At 43.1% G+C, this 25,661-nt stretch overlaps 1 protein-coding gene across 3 annotated transcripts in view; it reads right to left on the bottom strand.

The window, feature by feature from the left end:
- The window catches only part of LOC144682893 (protocadherin Fat 3-like), a 689,075-nt gene that overhangs the window by 172,622 nt on the left and 490,792 nt on the right, over positions 1-25,661 (bottom strand). For all 3 annotated transcript variants that reach the window (XM_078545758.1, XM_078545759.1, XM_078545760.1), the window contains 2 exons: positions 8,255-8,394; positions 97-372 (listed from right to left, as the gene is read on the bottom strand). In XM_078545758.1, the coding sequence (XP_078401884.1) occupies positions 97-372; positions 8,255-8,394 (416 nt within the window). The remainder of the gene's footprint in view (positions 1-96; positions 373-8,254; positions 8,395-25,661) is intronic.

Genomic DNA, 25,661 nt, shown 5'->3' with positions numbered 1-25,661 from the left:
AATTAAGACGCATGCTGCAAGTGGTTGTCAGTTTGATGTGAAGAGATATTCCTCTAATAGGCAAACTCTGAAATAACCTGGAAATATCTCACTCACCATTACAGTCAAACTGTGCTGAGCCTGTGCTTCATGATCCAATTTTTCAGCTATGCTCAACTTGCCCGTACCGTGGTCAAGTTGAAACTTGCGCATGCTCATTGGATCTATACTGCTGTGGATAGAGTAGGTCAACTTGCTTTTCTCATCCTTATCAGTAGCTTTAATGTGCAGAATCTCGGTATCTATGGCAGTGTCCTCAGAAATGGTAACATCATAGCTCAGCTGGGAGAACACAGGGCCATTATCATTGTTGTCGAGTATTCTTATAAATACCTGTAAAGAAAACAGGGTATAATTAGAGATTTAGTTCAATTTTTATAACAATGCGTTTTCAAGAATAAGTTATTAATTTCCTGTTCCATGGATTTAAGTAATTGGATATTTTTCTGCAATAAAGGTGTCAGGAACTTCTGCATTTAATACTTAGGGCAGAATCTCCTTGGTCCCACGGAGGCACCAGGATCAAATTTCGAAATGAGGGCAATGGGTCAGTGACCCGCGCATTCTCGCTTCCATAAGATCCTGTCAGAGGCAGGTCATTAATGGCAGCGGCTACCTGACTGGCAGAGACAGGGAGTCAATTTGAATATTTCAGTGCCCACTTGTGGGCAAATTGAAGATGCCGCTAGATAGATGCTAGGCTGAGGGAAAAGCCCATTACATGCCAGGAGGTAGCTTGCCAGTGTTGGTCGGTGGGCCCACAAGTGCTTCTATCCTTTCCCATTTACACTGGAGCCCTTTCTGTCACAGGGGCCACAGCTGCAGCCGCAGGTTATCCTTTGGCCACAAATATTTTTTAAAGTTTCACACATCTCCTGAGGGCACCTCCATCTTGAACTAATCTTGTTTTTTCCTACCTGTTGCAGCAGCGCCCAGCTCTCCTGGTGGGGTTGCCAGCAGGACAATTATGCGGGCCCACCCATTGGGCCAGCCAGGTGACTGATCTACCTTTAGCCTTTAACTGGATGGCGCTCCCTGAGGCGTTTCTGGTAAAATCATGCATGAGACTGACCAGCCATCACCAGCATTGTGGGGACCCATTTTTGGTCCCAACCTCAGAAAATCTTTAAAGGTGGTAAGATCCCACCCATTGGATTTTCAAAAATGACCAAAGTTAAAACAAATGAAAAGAAAAATCACAGATAAATTCTTAAAGCTCTATTGAAAAGTTGACATCACTAAGTTTTCAGCATCTTCTTTCAAAGGATTCTGACACCTCAATCATCTGTTAAATCACAGATCTACTGACTAATCCAGGTCTAAACCGAAGTACATCATACGATTTGCAGCCTATTGGTTGCTTCCCTTGTATTATAACAACTTGAAGAGGTGAGCTTCTATCAGAATAGATGCTATTTTCCTACAAAAAATACCAGCACGATGGGCAGAGGTAAAAGAGCTATCAAATTGAGAGATGAGATATTGAAGACACAAATTCTATTGGGATGCCTAGTCTCTCCAAGGTGATGTTACTTGGTCAGAGTGCTGCAATGGTCGGTGCTGGGGCCTCAGCTATATAAAATCTATATTAATGACAAAGCTAATGAGATGGAGAGTAATGTTTCTAATTTTGCTGACAATACAAAGCCTGATGGGAATGTAATCTGTGAAGAGGGAAAAAAGAGACAATATAAAGATATAGGCAGATAAAGTACAGGACAAAACAAGATCGCAGATGGAGTTTAATACAGGTACACTGTCTCAAATTCAGCTATCCGTGAACTGGTGATGCTCGAAAACTGGACATGTTTTTAAACTGCCACGCATGAATTTTAATAATTATTAGATGAGTAAAATAACTTACTGGCTTGCTTGGCTATGTACTGCATTGGCAAGCCAACTAATTATCAGCTTAGTGTGCCTCTCTTTTCCTGAGCTCCAAGTGGTTCAAGCGACCCTTGACTCCACCCGACCCAGCCCAAACTGCCCAACTGGAAAACCGGCAAGATCCAAAATCTGGCACAGACTCACTCCCAAGGTTGTTGGTTTTGAGACACTGTACCTGTATGGGGATGTGTTAGGTTATTCATTTGCGTAGTAAGAATAGAAAAACAGAATATTTTTAAAAAGGTGCAAAACTTCTAAAGATGTTCAGAGAGACTTGGGTGTACTTGTACAAAGAACACAGAAAGTTAGCATGCAGCTACAGCAAGCAATTAGGAAAGCAAATGCCATTTTGGCTTTCATGGCAAAGGGATTGGAGTACATGAATAAGGAAGTTTTGCTGCAATTGTATTGGGACTTGGTGAGACCATACCTGGCACAAGTGTACAACTTTGGTCTCCATATTTAAGGAAGGATATTCTTACACTGGAGGCAGTAGTGTGAAGGTTCCCTAGGTTGGTTCCTGGGATGAGAAGATTCTCTTACAATGAAAGGCAAAGTAAATGGGCCCAATTTTAACTTTCTATAAGTGAATAGATTTTTAGTGAATTATAATTGGGCCCATATTCTCTGGAATGAGAGGCAACCTCATTGAAATGTACAAGATTCTGAAGGGCTTGATGGAATAGAAATAGCAAGGTTGTTTCTTCTGTCTGCAGAATCAAGGACACGTGAGCATAGTCTCAATCATTGAGGACTGAAATGAGGAGAAACTTCTTCAAAGGAAAATAAATCTTTGGAATTATCTACCCCAGAGAATTATGGATACTGCATGCCTGAGTATATTTAAGGCTGAGATAGAGACTATTGACCTCTCTGGGATTCAAGGAATATGCACCGCAGGTGTGAAAGTAGATTTGAGGCAGAAGATCATCCATGATCGTACGGAAAGGTGGACGAGGCTTGAGGTGTTTTATGGTTAACCACCTTCTCTTATTTCTTACGTTCTCAGAAAAGGGCAGCATTTCATATTTTTGAAAGAGAAAAATTAAAAGTAATACTGTTTTAGAGAAATGCACGGAAGTTTCTTGTTTCACAGATTGAATTATGCAAATTGCTATATTTTAAATTAGTGACCTTAGAAGCAAAAAAATGCTTTCCCCAATACTTTACGTGCTTTAGGAACGCCCTACAAAACATCCATTTTTAAAACACAAAATGTATTTGAGAAATGTTGTCAAATAGCAACATTCTAAAGCAATGGCAATAGTCACTCAAGTCTGTCCCAATGACAACATCTGAAACAATATAATGTGTTTGGAAATTGCTTCAAAAGGTTTAATTTTTCATTTTGATATGGAAACCATATTTTCACTGGGGCTTTTATTACAAAAACACATTAACAGATGAACAAAATGATTTCAAGGATAACAAACAAGTTCTATGGTATTGACAAAGGGCACAAAAAAAAAGAGATGCTGAATTTGACAGAGAATCCAGGCCCAGCTTCCTCAATCTCTCCTCAGAGGACAATCCCACCATCCTGGGACTCAGTCTGGTGAAGGTTTCCCTCTATGGCAAGTATATCCTTCCTGAGGTAAGGAGTCTAAAACCGTACACAATACTCCAGGTGCAGTTTCACCAAGGCTCTACATAATTGCAGCAAGACATCTTTACACCTGTACACAAATCTTCTTGCAATGAAGGCCAACATACCATTTACTTTCCTATTTGCTTGCTGCACCTTCAGTGACTTATGAACAAGGACACCTAGGTCCCCTTGGACATCAACACTTCCCAATATCTCAGCATTTAAGAAATATACTCTGCATTTCTGTTTTTCCTACGAAAGTGGATAACTTCACATTTTTCCACATAATATCCCATTTGCCATGTTCTTGCCCATTCACTTAGCCTGTCGAAATCCCCTTGAAGCCTCTTTGCATCCCCCTCACAACTCATATTCCCAACTAGTTTTGTGTCATCAGAAAACTTGGAAATGTTATTTTTGGTCCACATCCAAATCATTGATATAGATTGGGAATAGCTGAGGCCCAAGCACTGATCCTTGTCGTACTCCACTAGTGACAGACTACCAAGCTGAGAATGTCCCAGTTATTCCTACTTTCTGCTTTCTGTCCATTAACTAATTCTAACTCCAACAGGTTTGTCAAACAAAATTTCCCTTTCATAAGTCCATGTTGACTCTGTCCAATCCTACCATTATTCCTAAGTGTCTGGTCATAACATCCTTTATTATAGATTCTAGCATTTTCCCTACTACTGATGTCAGGCTAACAGGTCTGTAGCTCCCTGTTTCCTCTCTCCCTCCTTTCTTAAATAGCGAGGTTACATTTTCTACCTTCCAATCTGCAGGAACTGTTCCAAAATTTATAGAATTTTGGAAGATGACCACTAATGCATCCAATATCTATGCAGCCAACTCTTTCAACTCTCTGGGATGTAGATCATGTCCAGGGGGTTTACCAACTTTCAATACCATTAATTTCTCCAGGGCTACTTTTTCACAAATACTAATTTCTTTGAGTTCCTCATTCTCACTAGATTCTTGGCTCTTTAGTATTTCTGGGAGGTTTTTTTGTATATTCCTCTATGCAGAAAGAAACAAAGGCCTGAATTTTTGAGCCAATGGAGCAGATCGCCATCTGCACAAAAATCCCTGCAGAGGTCCGAATCTGAAAGTCCCAGTCCTGAACAAGGCCTCCACCATTGTTGAAGTGGGTGGGGGAAACGGAGGCAGGTTCTAAATAGCACATTCCTGGTTCATGGAGGCAGCTGCCCATATAAACCAGAGAAATAAAGACCTCCACTCATGTCTGATTTTCTGAAATTCCAAGTGTGCAGATTGGACCAGGTAAGGACAGGTCTGAACCTTGTGTATTTGTGTGGATAGCCAGAGTGTCCTTTTGGAGAGGTAAGGCATCCTTTGGGAGAGGTAAGGCACTCTTTGGGGCAGGTGCCCTTTGAGATTGCTAAACATAGACACGGTTGTGCATAAAAGCGCATAAACTCAGTGGAACTGTCCACGCTGTCAAAGAACTGTCAAAACTCACTGGAACTGACAAAGCTGTCGAGGGGTTTAACTTTGCTGGACTTTAAGTTTAAAAAAGTGTGCAGTTTAAAAAGGTCAGTGTTCATATTTCATTCTGTCTGTTGACATAAGCCTGAGGGTTACAATTATAGGATTTGTGCTGCATGACTGAGTTTACAACCAGACATTGTCACAATGGGATTCCGGTTATGTGAGCAGTTTGATTGACAGCTTCAAATTGTTTTAGAATAGACATGTTTGCCTTCTTTAGAGATTAGTTGAAGGAATTTCAAAGTATTGAATGCTTTTTTAAATCAATGAGCGTTTTTTTTTTAAATAGTGATGACATCAATAAATACATTAATTTATTTTCTGTAAATAAGACTCGTGAGGTTTGCCCTTGGTAGATGCTAGGTGAATCGGCATGGAGGGGTAAGGTCAAAAGATGGGGGCATGGATTAGCATGAGTTGACACTGAGTTAATTAAGGGAATATAAAGGGCCCTGGGGATGAGTGGGTAGAGGTTGGCATGGGGGCATGAGGGTCCATAGGGCGTGGGTAGAGGGCATAGAGTGGCATAATGGGTATGAGAGCCACAGGGGGTGGGGGGCATGACGTGGCATAGGTTGGCATGGGTGGGGCATGAGGTGTGTATGGGGTTGAAGGGATTTAGGTCAAGGGCCGGGGGGCTGTTTTTGTTTTGTTCATCTTTTAAATAAATTCGGAGGCTGCCTTCTGCCCAGTCCACATTTGCACCTGGCAGCTTCTACACTTGTTCCGGGGGCAGTGGGCCTGATTTCTAATTCATCCGGCACCCCCTGGAATGAAAATTCCAACTCCCGGGCCTCTTTTCTGCTATTTCCAACTGTAAATTCTCCTATCTTTTCCTGGTAATGGGCCCATGTTTGTCTTTGCTGATCATTTTGTTTTTACATACTTACAGAAGCTTTTACAGGCCATTTCTATGTTTCTGGCTAGTTTACACATATTCTATTTTCCTTTTCTTTATAAGTTTCTTTTGCTCCTCTGCTGAATTCTAAAGTGCTCCCAATCCTCAGGCTTACCACTTTATTTTGCAACTTTATAAGCCTCTTCCTTTGACTGGAGCGTGGCCTGGGTCCCTGACCTGCCATTACTGCTGCTTCTTGGACTCCCACATGAAATGTTATGATAGACCCTAGGAATTGGTGGTAATTACTCTTGGATCATCCAATGGAGGAAATTAACCCCTGCCACCCTACCTGTATTCAAATCCTTTGGGGAAGCCTACAAATCTGCTAATTCCTTATTCTTTGGGTTCTTCTGCAACTTTAAATGCCTAGCCACCGCTTCTGGAGCTGCAGTGGCTATCCTGCTACAGAACAACTAAGGATTTGCAGCCAGGCACTTAACATATTCCTGCTTCATGGCAAGAATGGCGCACAGAGCCTATTATGCATAGGTGATGAGCATCAACCCAACAAACTAATTTAATATTACTGTGATGTCATATAGGGTGTGCAAAAGTCCCTCTTGGCCTGAACTCAGTCTCATCGAGCAGAATTCATGCCAGTTAAGAGAAAGGGAAAACTTTCCAAGAAAATCTGGTCCTGTCCTCGATAACCATTAGGTGTGGGATTTCCAACCGATTTTGTCTTCCCTAACCTAATAGTACTGAGACCAATTATAATGCCCCTTTCACCATCCTGGCTAAGATAAACTGACTCATCATCCTCTGAAATTACGCTTGCAATTTTTCCACATATTGGCATGAGTGTGCAGCTCATTACTTTGACCAGCTGTGCCATCAGGGAGACTAAATTTCTCAGGCAGTCCAATCTTAAATGCAATTCTTAATGTGTATAATACTAGGTATTCTGGCAGTCCCATCATTTGAGAGGAATTATGCACAGGCAGTTCCATTGCCCTTGGCCAAGTGATGATATGAAAGTTGGCAGTGTAATGTGGGTCTGCCAACCCCATGTTGAGGGTTATAGGGGCCTAATACTTAATTACTTCCTTGAAGTTTTGTAAACATGCCTGCCACACATACTGTTCCATTTAGGTCTAAAAGTTCCTGAGCGTGTTTTGTCAAAGACATTTAATTATGTGATGCACATTCCATGCCCAAAAGAGCACAGCATTCTGTTCCACATAGGAATACAATTAAGCCAATGTCAGTTCTTCAATTATCCAGTTTTAGAATTTCTAGCTGAATGCCCTATGTCCTGCTAAAAGAACAATTTGCATTCCTTTCTTTTTATTTAACTTTAGACAAAATTTACACAGATGTTCAACTTGTTGTAATCTAGAAAGCACGATCTTTCTTTCGGAAAGAATGACTTGGATCTGTTTCCATTGGCAGGAGGGTCGAGATCCAGAAGATATAGATTTAAGGTAATTGGCAAAAGAGTCTGTGCTAGCTAATGAAGGAGCCAGCTTATACATGATGGTCTGAATGCCTTCTCTTGCATTATTAGATTTAACGACTCAAGTACTCTCCTACCTTGAGCAGTTTTTGATCAAATGAAATAGAATCACAGACTAACATTGAAGAAAATCCCTTGGCCCCAAAGAATGCAATTTCCAAAGAAGTAGATGCTCAATGGCAAGGGAATGACTGAATAGCTCAAAAAAAAAATCAGTAATTTAAGTCTCAACCAGGTGACTATTCGCAGAAATTCCAAGTGCTGGTGTCATTTTGACAGATTTTCCTTGGTTTAAGGAGGATTTTCAGATGCTATATTTATTGAATTCAATTTTACAACATGCCATTGTGGGATTTGGATTCACAATCTTTGAGTAGTTAATCCAGGAGTATAAAACCACTAACCTGTTACTTTTTAAAGCGCTATCTATGGAATTTTCCTTATGTTGTTACCTTTTGCCAAATATTACACATATATGACATGTGCTACAATCTCCACACTCTACAGTTCATATTTCATATAAACACACACATGTACATACAAAATGTTTACGTTCAATAAGCAGCTAGGAAACAACAAGAGAAATTGATCAGTCGATGACAAAAAGATTTTTCCTCACCTGTGAAATGAAGGTGCAATTCCTACAGATCTCCCAGTGACGTGTACACGAGATTCTCAAACAATTAACCTGGCAGCATTTTCTATGATTTCAGAGCCAAACAATGTGATGGGCCCTTCCTCATTACTAAACATTATATTGCCTATTTATATTATTAGTTAAGAAAGACAAATCAGTAAACAGCAGAAAATAATGAACCTGAACATCATCATTTGTAATGCACATTGATTTCATACACCTTATCAGCTTTACCTGTGTGGCAGCTGAACTGGTCCCATCAGTGGCTTCCACAGTCATATTATATGTGGCCCTGTGCTCAGTATCCAGTGGTTTTGCAATAACAATTGTGCCAACACCCTTCTCTATTTCAAATGTGTTTTCATAATTTCCACCTGTAATGTACAATATATGAGTACTATGAAGTCACTTAGTCTAGAGATAATATATTTAAAAAGGCAATATCCCTTTCATCATCCCAGTTTTAAAAAAGTTTTAAAATCCAAATCTTTTGTTCACCATATGCACAGCAAATGTCATCAAAGACGGTATTAGGATCACAACAACCAATACTGAGTTTGATTGTGATCCGAACAAATAGTGAAGTTTTTTTTTAACTCAAATTGGCAGGATATCTTGGGGGGGTTACAGATTCTTGACCACTTTGAAATATAGACTAGGTAGGTCAACAAAAAGGATACTGCATTTTAGATTGCAAAAAACAAAGACAAATAATTGAAACATCATGCCAGGCATGTTCAAGCTACATCATTATATGCTGTCAATCTCTTCTAAAGAGACTGAAAACTTCATATTTTATCAGTAAGAGCAATAATGCAGAGCCATTAATGCAGTATGTTAAATAAGTAATGGCTATCCAACTCAATTTCAACAGTTTACTTTTGCTTTAGGGCAACAGTTGTAGTGCACATTTTATCATCAGGTTAAAATGCATTTCATACCTTCATATCCAAGACTAAAAAGTCAAGAAATATATAAATTGAAACAGACTAAAGTGCTCTGGATTGGACATAAGTAATTACTGTCAGAGCAATGCAAACTTAGGCTGTTGCTAGCAACTTATGTCACACAGTAACATTTGCAGATTGTACTGTGGGGTGAAGGATAGACCAGCCTAGATATCCAATTTTATGCTGAATTAGAAGATGAAACTAAAAATATGGAACATTTTCCGCTTGAAAATAATGGTATTTTCAACTCAGTCTGGCAACATGGGAGTGGAGAAGTGGGCAGAGCTAATATTGCAAGAGTATTCACTATGTAGTCTGGAATCGCCAATTAGTTTGAAAGCACACTCAGCAACCAACCAAAAAAACACACATAGTTCTATCAGAATAGCTATCTCAGAATGTTAAAGATTTATGGATCAAGAGCGTTTCACTATCCAACTGTTTAAATGTAACTATCTTTATCCTCACCAGCTTGCTCCCTGTTTCGAGTACCTTTCCCAGTCCTCATTACTCACACGGGTTTCGACTGTGATTGCCAGCAACTGGCTAACAGCTCACATCATAAAGTTCAGTCCAGTTCTAACCCAATATTCACATATGAACTTTTCATGGGGACAGCGAGATAGTAATTTCCCCTGACCCAGAAGCATTGAAGCCAATAGTAATGCTCTAACTGCTCCCTGAAATCTGCACACCAGAGGATTGAACCTGGGATCTTCTTCAATTATATAAATTGATTGAATAAGCTTGCTGAGCCATATCTATATTGGGGGAGGAGGTGATTGGGGATGGGGGATTGGGAGGGGAAGAAGGTTGAAAAAGCCATTACAGTCTCAACTTGATAATTCTAAATAAAGCCCTTTGGAGGAAAAGTATTAACTGGGATTACTTTTTCGATAAATAGATTAGCTGTAGTTACCTCAAATTAAAAATTAGGTTAAATTTTAGAGTATGATGAAGTATAATACAGAAAACACATGAACACAAACTAAAGAAAAACCTAATGGCAATATTATAAAGTATTGCCAGATGTGTCAGTTAATTTATACCAATCTGTCACAAATAATAGTGTCCTACAACTCTGTTGCATAGGGTGATTTGTATTTTAAAAATCATTCATGATCTCTGATTAAAACAACATTAAACTGAAGAACATTAGATAAGAATAACGTAAACACAAACATTGTAGCTAAACTGCTATCATGCCCCATAAAGATATGAAATCTGATTGATTACTAGCTTCTAAAGAAAAGAATTTATAAAGTCATCTGCAGACCACTAATGATTCTGGAAAAGAGTAAAAAAGGTTCTTTCATTTGGGACTATGCTGTGAGCAGGAAAGCAGTGAGGAGTGGAGGTATGGGAACAAGGTGTAGCGTAGGGGTATGAGACAAACACATATCATTATGTAGACTTTGAACAGCAATGGCACTTCTGAAACCTCAGCAGAATCTCAATCTTGCATATAAATTATATATATGTAAATAGAAATGCAGTGACAGGTGCTTTCAGTAATCCTGCCTTCAAGTCATCTACATTGAAGTATTTATGTACATCATTTCATTAGTTATATAAGCACACACGGATGTTTCAAAAGGATATATTTTATCCAATTAAATCTATAATGACTTAAACACACCATGTTGGAGCAAATCACTAAGTTCACACATTTCATATGTGTCAAGTGAGGGAATTTTGATGTTATTATGCTTTGATTTCTTTTCAAATTAGGACTTCATGGGACAGTGCTGGGCAGCATCATTTAATGTCACAGAACAGACTTGAGACTCCACCCAATTCCAAATCTGAGTAAGCTGCATCAGAGAGAGACAGATGGAGCATGCACTCTTTCTCTGCAGGAGGGAAGGAAATTGGAAGGGTGCATCCCTTCTAAATAGTTAGTAGCACCTCCTGTAAAATGTCTACATGGGTTTATAAAAACACAACATATCTGCACAACCATCCTGTCAGCTACGAAATATCTAATGATATAGGCAGAGGAAGAAGAAGAAAAAAGGGAAAATTAACAAAACAAAAACATGGGAAAAATATCCCAAAATAAAATAAATTCTATTTTTAATGAAGTCAGTGTGTGGATTGCAGGGTTAATTCTGTGATCCTATACTCCCAGCAAACCTGCTGAGAGCAAGGGAATCATAGACTTAACCATTTCATGCCTTGCAAAACAAAAGAAAGAAGGTGCAATTAGATAGTGCATTTTCAGTCCTTAGAATGTATTTCACAACTAATGAATTACTTTTGATATGCAGTCACTATTGTAATGTAAGGAAACACGCAGTCATTTTACGTACTGCAAGATCCCACAAAAGCAATGAGATAAATGACCAAATAATCTTTTTTAACAACGTGGATTGAGGGATAAATGTCGCTGAGGACACTTGCAATAATTCCCATGCTCTTTTTTGAATATGGTTATAGAATCTTTTTCTGTCTACTTGAGAAAGTGCATAAGGCCTTGGTTTAATGTTGTAGCTGAAGGCTCTATCATTTTGCATTTCAACATTGAGATGTCAGCTTAGATTATGCGCTCATGTTTCTGGAGTTTTGAATCAGCCCACAATCTCCTGACTCAGAGGTGGGAGAACTATCATTGCACCTTTGTGATGATCTATTTTAATTCATCTTACAATCATAACTTTAAGATTAAGGAGCCAGGTAGTATATGAATTACAGAACCGCATTTTACTTCTGAGGCATATCTTCAAATTCAGCCAGATTGACAGAATGGAAATCTGCTATTTGTAAGGATGTCTTTGAAGTGAGCGGCCAGCACCCAGTGAACACGTTTCTAAAACAAAGAACTTTCCCTAATTTGGGGCTGGAAGGCAACATCCCCATACAGGTCACTGGATGGGTGCCAATTCTCTTGAAAGGTCATTGACCTAAAACATTAACACTGTTTGTCTCTGAACAGATGCTCCTATGTTTTCTTAGAATTTCCAGCATTTTGTGGTTTTTATAATAACATTGAATAGTACGGAATTTGCCAAAATGCCATACTGTTCATAACCCTCATACTGAGGGTTCTCAATCTTTTTGTTCCTAAGGCCTTATCCTTGTTATAAAAACTCCACTGGCTGACCGTGTCACAACACACATTTGTTTCCAGCATCCACAGTATTTTGCTTGCTCTTATAAACCTTCTTGTATGTGAACCTTACAAACGCAACAATCCCATTCCTCCCCAAGGAAGATTCTACATGGGAACTTACCAGATGGGAATAAATAGCAACAACTACTACTTACATTTATATAGCGCATTTAACATGATGAAATGTCACAAGACACCTGCAACATCTACATGGTGGAAGGGGAATAGTTATAAAATGATTAAACTAAGCGCCCTCTGAACCTCATGCATTAGAAGCAAGTATTTATGTTGGTTTAAACATGTAACTTACTGTGAATGTCACTGATGATTAAACACCACATCATGTATTGAGAAGGGCTGCAATCTGCCTCACTCTCTGATGATAAATTTGATGCCCACCATTGCCCTAAATTCTTTCAAACCACTCATTCCCTATCGTAACCTTGGTCCATGTGCTTGCGGATCAAAGCTCTGGTTAATGGACAGAGAGGAATTCAGTATCCTCCTATCCTGAACTTAGTTATAGTGCCAAATCCATTCATACAAGCCCTGCTGAGGCCAACCTCACTTTTTAAAATTCTTTCATGCGTTATGAGTATCGCTGGCAAGGCCAGCATTTGTTGCCCATCCCTAATTGCCCTTCAGAGAGAGGTGACAAGCTGCCTTCTTTAATCACTGCACTCTAACTGGGGTAGTTGCATCCACAGTACTGTTAGGAAGGGAGTTCCAGGTTTTTGACCCAGCTACAGTGCAGGGTTGGTAATACAGTTCCAAGTCAGGATGGTGTAGGACTTGGGCAAAAGTTGCAGGTGGTAGTGTTCTCATGTGTCTGCTGCCCTTGTCCTTCTAGGTCATAGAGGTTGTAGGTTTAGAAGGTGTTGTTAAAGGAGGTTTGGTGAGTTGCTGCAGTGCATCTTGTATATGTTCCCTATTGCTGCCACTATGAGCTGGTGGTGGAGGGAGTGAATGTTTCAGATGGTGTGGATGGGGTTCTGATAAAGTGGGCTGCTTTGTCCTGGATGGTGTTGAAATTCACGAACGTTGTTGGAACTGCACTCATCTAGGCAAGGGAAGAATATTCCATCACACTCCTGACTTGTGTCTTGTAGATGCTGGACAGACTTGGGGAATCAAGAGGAGAGTTACTCACTACAGAATTCTCAGCCTCTGACCTGCTCTTGTAGCCACAGTATTTATATGGCTAATCCATTTGAATTTCTGGTGAATGATAACCCCAGGATGTTGGTGGTTGAGGATTCAGCCATTGAATGTCAAAGGGAGAAGGTTAGAATATCTCTGGTTGAAGATGGTCATTGCCTTGGACTTGTGTAGTGTGAATGTCCCTTACACTACTTGCTCCTTCAAGCTACTGTCTAGCTCCAGTATCACTAATAAACTACCAGATGGGACATACATGCTGCAAAAGTGAGACATTCTCAGGAATACGTTACAGACCTGTGCAACCTCAACCCAGCTTCTCAATGCTAACTACCCATGCAAGGAATTTACATTATTGTAGCATGGTGGAAGTAGTAAGTCAAACTGACAGCTTTTCCATGATGACGAATCACAGAAAACGCTGCATATACTCAACAGGCCATTATAATGGCACTTGTTCACTGCATAAGTCCAAATTGAAAGCACCTTACTATCACAGCAGCAGCTGGTCTCCCACTTCCATTCCCAACAAAAGTAAATGTATGAGTCCCCACTGAAAGTCCTGACAACAGAGGCACTCCATCACTACAAAGGCAGCTGAGCATTTGGGAACGTCAAAGGTGGGCATCTTGTTAGCTACTTATGTGGTATTAATGCTAACTACCATTAATTTATACAAATTAGGTGACTTGTCTTTTTTTCCTCCTTCTCTTTGCCCCCCTTTGCATATTTCTCTCTCTCCCTCCCACTTGCTAGAGAGATTATTTTGTGAATTCCATGGAAAGTCTCCAAGGACCCCCAGGGCTCTTCGGGCAACAAATTGAGAACCACTGCATTAACACACAAGGGAATTTTTAATAGCATGCTATGTCTTAGTTATAGCAAACAACTCTTTGGCAATGAAAATGATTTTTTACAAATGTGGAGTTACATTTCTGCAGATTTAATTATTTTTGGCTAATCAAAACATTTATTTATGAGGTGATTATCAGTAATTACAAAAGAAAAAACTGCAGCTTTCAGCTGGAAAAACCAACATGTTTTGGAATACCCATTTCAAGAAATACTTCCTTCAAGTTTGTTTGTGGTGCATCCTATTTTCCAGGCTGAATGATGCGCTGGGCGGTGTAAAATTGGCTTCAAGTAAAATAATTAATTCGTAATCTGTAGTATTCTTTCCCCTAATGGCTCAGTGTGTAAATGTATTACACAGTGTAGAACTGAATCACAAAGGAACTAGAATGTCCTTTCAACCCCCAACTTTCCTATGTTAGTCAATCTTAGAAAGAATATTAACTGGATATTTCCTTTTTAAGAAACACAAATCAATTTATTTTAATTGTATTTCAATGAATACTAATGAGTTTTATTCTACACATGAAACAATTCTCTTTCTACCAGGATAATTATCAGGCATCAATTGTATCAGCTCTTGAAGCACTGCTAATCAAGGATGGCATTAGTGCAATAGTTAGAGATTACCTCGGTTTAGGAGATCAGAATATAGAATCGATTTGTGTGGAGATGAGGAATAGTAGGGGATAAAAGTCCCTAGTGGGAGTGGTCTACAGACCCCTTAACAGCGATGGACAAAGTATTCAAGAAGAAATATTGGGTGCTCGTGATAAAGGGATGGCAATAATCATGGGTCTTTTTTCTGATTAGCAGGATGTGATGAATGGAATCCCGCAGAGGTCTGTTCTGGGGCCTCAACTTTTTACAATTTATATCAATGACTTAGATGATGGGAGTGAAGGCATGATAGCTAAATTTACAGATGACACAAAGATAGGTAGGAAAGTATGTTGTGAAGAGGACATAATGAGTTTGCAGACTAATATGGATGGGTTGAGCGAGTGGGTAAAAATCTAGTAGATAGAGTATAACGTGGGAAAATGTGAAGTTATTCACTTTGGCAGGAAGGAAAAACAGCAGAATGACTTAAGAATTCTGAGGTGCAGAGGGATCTAGGTGTCCTCGTGCATGAGTCACAAAAAGTTAATATGCAGGTAGAGCAAGTAATTAAGAAAGCTAATAGAATGCTTTCCTTTATTATGAGAGGAATTGAACATATAAGTAAGGATGTTATGCTTCAGTTATACAGGGCATTGGTGAGGCCACATCTCAAATGTTGTGTGCAGTTTTGGACTCCTTATTTAAGGAAGGATGTAAATGCGTTGGAGGTGGTTCAGGTGAGGTTTATTAAATTGATACCTGGAATGAATGGATTGGCTTATGAGGAAAGGTTGTACAGATTGGGCTTGTTTCCACTGGAGTTTAGAAGAGTGAGGAGTGACTTGATTGAAGTATATAAGGTCCTGAATGGTCTTGACAAGGTGGATGTGGAAAGGATGTTTCCTCTTGTGGGTGAGTCCAGAACTAGGGGGCACTGTCTTAAAATTAGGAGTCGCCTTGTAGGTCAGAGATGAGGAGAATTTTTTTCTCTCAGAGGGTTGTGTGGCTTTGGAACTCTCCGCCTCAGAAGGTGGTGGAGGTGGGGTCATTGAATATCTTTAAGGTGGAGGTGGTTGACTCCCTTGCCTCACAAGAATTAAAGGTAATCGGGGGTAGATGGGAATGTGGGATTCAAAACATAAACAGATCAGTCATAATCTTATTGACTGGCGGAGCAGGCTCGAGGGGATGAATGGCCAACTTCTGCTCCTATTTCATTTGCTCATAATCAATGCAATAAATATAAAAGTAACATTTTTCACTTTTATTTCTGCAAACAGCCCTCATTTGTCCCTTTCCACAAGTGAAAAAGTGAACAAAAATATCAATAATTTCTTAACAGAGCTTTTTGACTGATGTAGATAATGAGAGGAACAATAAAATGGGCCACAATTTCTGAGAGTGACAATTGAGTTTGATTGCCACCCTGCTTGTAGGTTCTTGCCTTGAAATCTTAGTGATCCTACCTCATCCTACCTCCTAACTCAGGGCAGGCAAGATCTGGGCAGGGCCACATTCCTGGGGCCTAGCGTTGAGGGCTGTAGCGTTGAAGCACCACCTGCTGTAAACCAGGTGAGTTTAAAGGTCCAGTCAACTTTAAAGGTCTTTGACAAGGTAAATGTGCAAGGTAAGTGGATAGGATTTAAGGATGGGGGTAGCTGGGGTTAGCTAGGTGAGGCCTTGTGGTGGTTGGACCATGGATCCAGTTGGGTTGGGTCAGGCTGGGCTTTGCGGGTTGGCAGGGGTCTGGTCAGGTTGGGCCGGGTCAGGCCTTTTGGGCCTTGGGGGTGTTGTGGGTGTCTGGTTGGGTTGAGTTGGGCCTTGGACAGCAGATGGTTGGGTCAGGTTGGGTCATGTCAGGTCTTGGGGGGCTTGGGTCCGGCCTTGGAAGTGGGGGGTTGGGTTGGATTGGGCCTGATTCGGGGGCTCTTTTCATGCCTTGGAGGTGGGGTGGTTGGGTCAAGTCGGGCTTTGGGCCGGGGTGGGGTTGGTCCTGGCCTTGGAGGGGAGGGGGGGTCGGGCAGGGCCTTGGGGAGAGTAGTCAGGGTTTGGGGGAAATTCCTTGGGGAGGGGATGTTCCATGAGGTGGTGGGGAAGTCGAGTGGGGGGTGGGGCTGGGGCAGTACTGTGGAGGGGGGAATGGGGTCTTGTGGTGGAGTCCCATGGAGGAAGGAGTCCTGTAGGGGGTAGTGGGAGGGGGAGTCCCGTGAGTGAGGTATAGTCAGAGGGTAGGGGGAGTCTCCTGGGATGGTGGGTAAGGCCCATGTCAGGGGGGGTCAGTGGGGAAGTCCCGTGGGGTGGGTGGAGGACTCACGTGGTGGAAGGTGGTCAGTGTGGGTTTATGCAATAGTTATCCAGAAGCTAGAAGTAGTTTTAATTCTTCTAATTGCGGAATTTTCCGCTCCCGATTGCGGCGGGCTTGTTTGGCTGCGGGAGTGGACAATATGTTGAAAAGGCCAAAAATCAGTTTTATGCCATGGTGAAACCAGTTTGCGATCGCCCACTCCACCTGTTAATGGTGGGCCACATTTCCCACCACCGTGCGTCGGGAACCTAATTTCAATACTTTTGCATCTCATTATAAGGCCTGCTCGCCAAAGTCATTCCCCCACGCTGCATCATCTGGGCACAAATCACACCGACGTGTTTCACAACTGTACATAAGCGAGCTGCACTTCGCTCAGGACTTCAAGGTTTGTTTGTCTAGCTTGCTTTGGGCAGCATCGGTGCCAGGTTTCACAAACAGCACCACATCGCTTTTAGGGGGACTCACGGGCAGGTGTCTGCCTACCAGAGTAGCTGCAAAGTGCAAGGCTTTTTAACGGCTGCAGGGCTAGGGCCTGCTTGAGGAAGGGGGAGAAGTGGCCTCAGGCACAGGAAGAGACAGCAGGGTGAGGGCTGTTCTGGGAAAGGGGGGTTTTCCCAGAGGGTGTGCGGGGGCACATGTTGATCTGTGCAAGTGGCCCCAAGATGGTGAAGGCTGACAAGGCAATCTCCAGAGGAATTGAGGCCAGATGGAGAGCGAGAGTATGCGTGAGAGAGTGAATGGTTATGTCTCTTGAGCTGGCAGTGAGTGAGTGACCAGTGAATGTGTGATAGTCATGTGAGTGAGAGAGTTTGGAGTGATGAGATGGTTGCCTTACCCTGGTGGCACAGATGACATCATTCATCTGCCTTCTACACTGGGTGGCCAACCTCTTCCGTGCAGCATTAGCACTGATCACCACTGCCACCGCCTCCCAAGCCAGGGTGGTGAGATTGCTGGACCTCCTGCGGCCAGAGTGGGTGTGGAGGACAGCACGGCGGGCCTCCAAAAGGCATTCCAGTGATGGGTCAGTGAACTCTTCTTGGTTTTCAGGGCCATGTCAGCCCTGGGCTGCAAGCATTGAGAAATGTGCGCAGCAGCAGTTTAGATATGACACCTGGAGTGAGGAAACAGCTAGGTAAATGCATGGTAGGCAAATCAGAGTCTGCCCACCAGCGAGGCAGCGTGTTTCCTGTGGCTGGGTAATTAATGAGGTGGGAAGCAGACGATAAGGCATGAAAACCCACCATTGTGGCCGGCAGGTAAAACATAATTTATCACGCCCGCTACCGCACTTAATGCAGTTCTGGATGATTCCACCCTAAGCTCTGAAGAAGGATCATACGGGCTCAAAACGTCAACTCTGTTTCTCTCTCCACAGATGCTGTCAGACCTGCTGAGTTTTTCCAGCATTTTCTGTTTTTGTTTCAGATTTCCAGCATCCACAGTATTTTGCTTTTATCCACCCTCCATCTGTGCTGTCTACCCTCCAAAACCCAGCCCCCACCCCCCTCTCCCACCTCCATGGACTCCAGGATCCTTCCCCACCCTAGAACCCTGGGACTTACCTTTATGGGCATCTTCTTTGTGCTCGTCCTTGCAGTCCGGGTAGCCCCCACTACTGAGCTCTGATGGTGCTGGGACTGCTGGAGCTGCCGGTCGATCAGATTGGCCGGCAGATCCCGAGGGCAGGACCTCCTCCCACTGAGGTGTGAAGGCCACACTCAACCACTTTAGCCCGCCCGTTGCACGTTATGGCTGCGGGATGGGCGTCTTCCGGGCATGTTGGCTTTCGGCCAACATTCTTTCCGGGTTGGGGGCGAGCAGTCTGCATTCCACACACCTGTAAAATTCATCCCATGATTCCTGGATTGTCATGCTAAAACCACTCGGCTATTGCCATGCATTGTATGTGTATTCAAAAGCATTTTAGCAGTTAATTACAGAAAATGCTTTGTAAATTATGCAACGAGTCAACAAATCTACTGACAATGCCCCACATATCTAAATGAGATGTAGATTCAGTCCATTATACCTGTGCTGGCTCTTTGGTAGAGCTATTCAATGACTTCCACTCTCCCCACCCACCCCCCTTCTCTTTAACCATAGCCCGATAATTTTCTTCTCTTCAATTATTTATCCACTTCCCTTTTGAAAGCTATTATTGAGTTTGCTTCCACAACCCTTTCATGCAGTGAATTTCAGATCACAATGACTCACTGACCGGAATTTTACGGCTCCATCATGGCAGGGACGGGGCTGTAAAACGCGGCAAGCCATTCTAAACCACACTGACTTCGGCAGGACTGTAAAATCCTGCCAGTGTAAAATTCCACCCACTATGTAATTCTTTCTCCTCACCTTGCCTCTGGTTCTTTTGCCAATTACAGGGTATCTTAAATTTGTGTCCTTTGATTACTAGCCCTATGGCCACTGGCAACAGTTTCTCATTGCTTACTGTGTCAAACCCTTCATGATTTTATCACATCTGTGCTTAACTTTCTTTGCTCTAAGAACAACACCCTCAGTTTCTCTACACTGGTCATGTAATTCAAGATTTTCCTCTCAGGTACGATTTTAGTAAATTTCCTCTGTGTCCACTCTAAGGCCTTGACATCCTTCCTAAAATGCGGTGCCCAAAATTGTAAACTATACTCCATTTGGGACCTAACACATATTTAATTAAGTTTTATCGTAGTTTCCTTAATTTTTTGTACCCTATGGGCTGGATTTACACCTTCAAGGTTGTTGTGGTACACCTTTGAATGGGTGTGGTTATGTTTTCTGTATACATTACTGGAGGGGAAATAATGCACTGCATCATGTGATTCAAGCTCAGTCTCAGTTTGCTATGAGGAATCAAACAGACCAGAGATATGTTTAAGTTCTCCAACTTTGTAGTACAGCTGCCAACTCCTCAACTCTTTAATAAATGAACCTATGTATTTGGGAGTTGACCAATCCCTTATATGTGCTTCACGCCCTTGATATAATATTTGTTCGTCAGCAAATGGAGAAAAAAAACACAACAGGGGCGGGATTCAGGAGCCGGCCATTTCCCGATGTTGTGATTCCATCTCCTGAGCCGCCATGCCTGCCCACCATATTTTCATGCTACAGAGTTGGTCACGGTCTAGAATCGGGGCTGATGTTTCCTAAAGCAGCATGAAGGTGCAAATGGAGGTGGAAAGGGTGACAGGGATGGAGGCAGATCCACCCCACATCCAGTCCCATCTTTGTTTCGAAAGAAGTGGCGGAAGTCATTGGAGGAATACAGGGGAAGGTGGCAGGTTTGATCCAAAATTGGCTCTGTGACAGGAAACAAAGGGTAATAGTCGACGGATGTTTTTGCGAATGGAAAAAGGTTTGCAGTGGTCATCCACAGGGCCCAGTGATGGGGCCCTTGCTGTTTGTTGTATATATTAATGACTTAGACTTAAATGTGGGAGGTATGATTGAAACATTTGCAGATGACTCAATAACTGGCTGTGTAGTTGATAGCGAAGAGGATAGCCGTCGACTCCAGAATGATATCAATGGTTTGGTTGAGCAGGTGGAGAAGTGGCAAATAGAATTCAATCCGGAAAAGTGGGAGATAATGCATTTGGGAAGGGCAAACAAAGCAAGGGAATACTCAATAAACGGGAAATAATTGAGAGGGGTTGAGGAAGTGAGAGACCTTGGAGTACATATCCACAGGTCCTTGAAGGTGTCAGGACAGGTAGACAAGGTGGTCAAGAAAGCATTTGGAATGCTTTCCTTTATTGGGCAAGGTATTGAATACAAAAGCAGAGATGTTATGATATAACTGTTTAAAACGCTGGTTAGGCCACAGCTGAAATTGTGTGTACAGTTCTGGCCACCACATTACAGGAAGGATATAACTGCTCTGGAAAGAGTGCAGAGGAGATTTACAAAAATGTTGCCAGGGCTTGAAAATTACAGCTATGAGGAGAGATTGGATAGGGTAAGGGTTGTTAACCTTAGAACAGAGGAGGCTAAGGGATGACCTAATTGAGGTGTAAAAAATTATGAGGATTCTAGATACGGTAGACAGGAAAAACTTGTTTCCCTAAACTGAGGGGGTCAATTACCAGGGGGATTAGATTTAAGGTGATTGTTAGAAGGATTAGAGGAGACATGAGGAAAAGCCTTTTTACCCAGAGGGTGGTGGGGATCTGGAATTCACTGCCTAAATTGGTGGTTGAGGCTGAAATGTTCAATTTATTTAAAAGGTACCTGGATCTGCATCTGGAATGCTGTAACCTGCAAGGCTACGGACCAGGTGCTCGAAAGTGGGATTAAAATAAGCAGCTAGTTTCTTTTTTCTCTTTTTGGCCAGCGCAGGCATGATGGGCTGAATGGCCTCTTTCTGCACCCTAACTTTTCTACGGTTCTAGGAAAAAGTCAGAAACTGGGACTGCTGTCTGAACTTTGGCCTGCAAGTCAATACTGTCTTTGTTGACTAAAACTTTGTTGCCCTGCGAAAGGACCATCAGGTGAACTCCTAACCCATTGCATGATCCATTGCTGTCATCAATGGCTGCCTGTGAAGACCCAGCTCGGAGGAGTCTGCTGGAACAGCCTTTTGCCGCCCTCCCCTGCAAGTCCCTGCACTCAGCCAACTGAACATGCAGCAGGTCACAGCTCTACAAATAGGCACAGCAACCCAGCTCAAGTGCTGCTCCCCAAACTTAGATTTCAACTCTGTGGCCCGTCAAAACTTCCATCTCTCTGAAATATTAAGCGAGGTGGCCAATCACTGAGCAATCCCTTTCCTACGCCCAGCCTTACCTCAGGGATGTGTACCACTCAAAGAGCTCTGGCCCCTTACAATGTTGGCACACAGCGTCAAAGCATGCCACCCTGGCATCGCACAGCAAGGGTAGATCACAAAGCTTGTACAAGGCAAACCCATCACTAATATTTCAGACCACAAAACACTAGCCCCTTGCTATCACATCATCCTGCCAAGCTAATGATGTACCACGCACATGGACAACTCACAAACTGACATATGTACCTCACCCACTCCAATGCCAGGATGGCTGAAAGTGGAAGCAGTCAAGAGAGCCGGGACACACACCAGCTCCACAGTTCATCGACCGAGACCTTTACATCTTGGTCCAGGCAGTCAGCTACAGGAGGGACATAATCATTATGCTAGGCCGCAGGCTGTACCCCATCATCATCAAGAGGGCATGGGTGGAGATTATACAGGTGAACAGCACCTCTGGGGTGCACCGGCATACATGGGTTCAGTGCTGGAAGTGGTTCAGTGACCTGATGCTTTCTGGGTGAGTGTAACTTCCACCCGCTCGGTGTGCCCTCTTGAATTGCAGCATGCCGCATGCAAAATCATCTGAGGGTACAGGATGCATAAGTTATGTGGAAGGTGTGGCATACTGGTATTGTCACTGGACCAGTATTCCAGAGATCCAGGGTAATGCACTGGGAACCTGGGTTCAAATCCCATCATGGCAGATGGTAAAATTTGAATTCAATAAACATCTGGAATTAAAAATCTGATGATGATCACAAAACCATTGCTGATTGTTGTAAAAACCCATCTTGTTCACTAATGTCCTTTAGGGAATGAAATCTGCTGCCCCTTTACCTGGTCTGGCCTACATTTGACTCCAGACTCACAGCAATGTGGTTGACTCTTAAATTCCCTCTAAACAAGGGCAATTAGGGATGGACAATAAACACTGGCTTAGCCAGCAATGCCCACATCCCATTAACGATATAACAAATTGCTCCTTAATCTCGGAGTAGTATATGATCAGGTCAGTGGCGCAGCGCCCAGTGCTAATGGCTAAGGCTGCCAAAGAGGAGATCCTGTTTTAACCCAGGTGGAAGAGAATCTCTTCGCCATGCAGCCTAGGACTGCCTCATCTCCCTTTCCTGATCGTCCATGCAGGTGAAACAAGTGCACAATACCCATGAAATGGACAGCACTGGAGGTGGGACCCCATTGCTGAGGACCATACGTGCTGTGGCAGAGAACGCCATAGAGATCACAAGGGCCCTATCCAGAGAACATGTGGGTGAAGGTGAATCTCCTATTCCAGGTGCACAGGGTCATGGAGGTGACATTCTTGGTGGTTGTCATGTGTGGGTTTTGGGGAATGGTTTTGCTGAGAGATATGAGGTTCAACTGCGAAAGGTTGACACTCAACCCACCATGATAACCTAGTCTGACAACATGCTGAACAAAGGGTGTAGTGTGCAGTGATGTCAATGAAGAGTATTGAGGGTCTCCATGCCTTCTGCTCATAAACTTTGGTTTCTTCCACAGATCTGAGAAGTGCGGTCCAACCCCCAGGGGCTGCGCAGTGCCTCGGACACTAGGAGGAGGAAATATTGCACCTCGGCAGGTCTATGCATTGCATTATAGTTGGTGGGATTGGGTGAGCAGCACAACACTAGTGTACAGGGGTAGGTGCCTGATGCAGAGGAAACTGTGGACAGTCCCCCTCAGAGTGTGGGGAACATTTACAGTGATGTTCTGTAGGGCAGTGAGGGTGGACTGTGCCTCAGGAGCCACAGTCTGGGCTCAGCATTTGGACCTGCAGGGAGGTGGTGGCATAATGGTATTGTCACCAGACTAGTAATCCAGAGACCTAGGGTAATGCTCCAGGGACCTGGGTTTGAATGCCACCATGGCAGGCAGTGGAATTTCAGTTCAATAAAAATCTGGAATTAAAAGTCTAATGTCGAAAAGCCTATCTGATTCACTGATGCCCTTCAGGGAAGGAAATCTGCCGTCCTTACCTGATCTGGCCTACATGTGACTCCAGACCACCAGTATTGTGGTTGACTCTTAACTACCCTCTGAAATGGCCTAGCAAGCCACTCAATTCTTTCAAAACACTAAAAAGAAGTTAAAGAGGAATGAAACCAGCATCGACCTAGGCACCAGAAACGACAACAGCAAACTCAGCCCTGTTGACCCTGCAAAGTCCTCCTTACTAACATCTGAGGGTTGTGCCAAAATTGGGAGAGCTGTCTCACAGACTCAAGCAACAGCCCAACATAGTCATACTCACGGAGTCATACCTTACAGATAATGTCCCAGACACGATCATCACTATCACTACCGACAGGACTGACCCAGCAGTCGTGGTGGCACAATGTTATACAGTCAGGAGGGAGTTGCCTGGGAGACCTCAACATCGACTCCCTGCCCCATGAGACTTCATCAGGTTAAACACGGGCAAGGAAACCTCCTCCTGAGGTACGAGGTAATGTACCATGCACCATACCCCCCTCCCCCCCACCACTGCCTGGTGAACCAGTATTCCTCCACGTTGAACACTACTTGGAGGAAGCACTGAGGGTGGCAGGGTGTAGAATGTACTCTGGGTGGGGAATTTCAATGCCCATCACCACAAGTGGCTCAGTAGCACCACTACAGACCCAGCTGGCTGAGTCCTAAATAGCTGCTGGTCTGGGTCTGTGGCAGGTGGTGAGGGAACAAGAGGGAAAAACATACTTGACCTAATCCTCACCAACCTGCTTGCTGCAGATGTATCTGTACATGGCAATATGAGTAGGAGTGACTGAGGCACAGTTCTTGAAGAGACGAAGTCCCATCTTCACATTCAGGATACCCTCCATTGTGTTGTGTATCACCGTGCTAAACGGGGTTAGATTTTGACTGGGCAAAAATGAGGCGTTGTAGGCCATCAGCAGCAGCAGAATTGTACTTGAACACAATCTGTAACCTCATGGCCTGGCATACCCCCCGCTTTACAATTACCAGCCAGGGAATCAACTCTGGTTCAATGAAAAGTGCAGGAGGACATGCCAGGAGAAGCACCAGACATACCTAAAAATGAGGCATCAACCCAGTGAAACTACAAGACAGAACTACTTGTTTGCCAAACAGCATAAGCAGCAAGTGATAGACAGAGCAAAGCCAATGGAACAGATTTAAGCTCTGCAGTCCTACCATATCTGGTCGTGAATGCGGTGGACAATTAAACAACTCACCGGAGGAGGAGGCTGCACAAATATCCACATCCTCAATGACGGAGGAGTCCAGCACATCAGTGCAAAAGATAAGGCTGAAGCATTTGCAACAATCTTCAGCCAGAAATGCCGAGTGGATGATCCATCTCGGCCTCCTCCGGAGGTCTCCAGCATCACGGATGCCAGTCTTCAGCCAATTCAATTGATATCAAGGAACAGTTGAAAGCACTGGATACTGCAAAGGTTACGGACCCTGACAACACAGGACTACTTGCAGACCTGTGTTGTAGTTTCCCCGGGTTGATGCCTCATTTTTAGGTATGCCTGGTGCTGCTTCTGGCACTCTTCATTGAACCAGGTTGATTCCTTGACAATATTCCAGTGATAGTACTGAAGGCTTGTGCTTCAGAACTTGCAGCGCCCCTAGCCAAGCTGATCCAGTAAAACTAAAACACTGGCATCTACCCGGCAATGTGGAAAATTGCCCAGGTATGTCCTCTACAGAAAAAGCAGCACAAATCCAATCCAGCTAATTACTGCCCCATCAGTCTACTCTCGATCATCATAAAGTAATGGAAGAGGTCATCAACAGTGCTATCAAGGTGCACTTGCTTAGCAATAACCTGCTCACTGATGCTCAGTTTGGGTTCTGCCAGGGTCATTCAGCTCCTGAGCTCATTACAG

The sequence above is a fragment of the Cetorhinus maximus genome, chromosome 7 (assembly GCF_964194155.1).
Source record: "Cetorhinus maximus chromosome 7, sCetMax3.hap1.1, whole genome shotgun sequence".
Lineage (NCBI taxonomy): Eukaryota > Metazoa > Chordata > Chondrichthyes > Lamniformes > Cetorhinidae > Cetorhinus > Cetorhinus maximus.
Note: the sequence above shows the minus strand (reverse complement) of the source record. Positions and strands in the feature narration are given on the sequence as shown.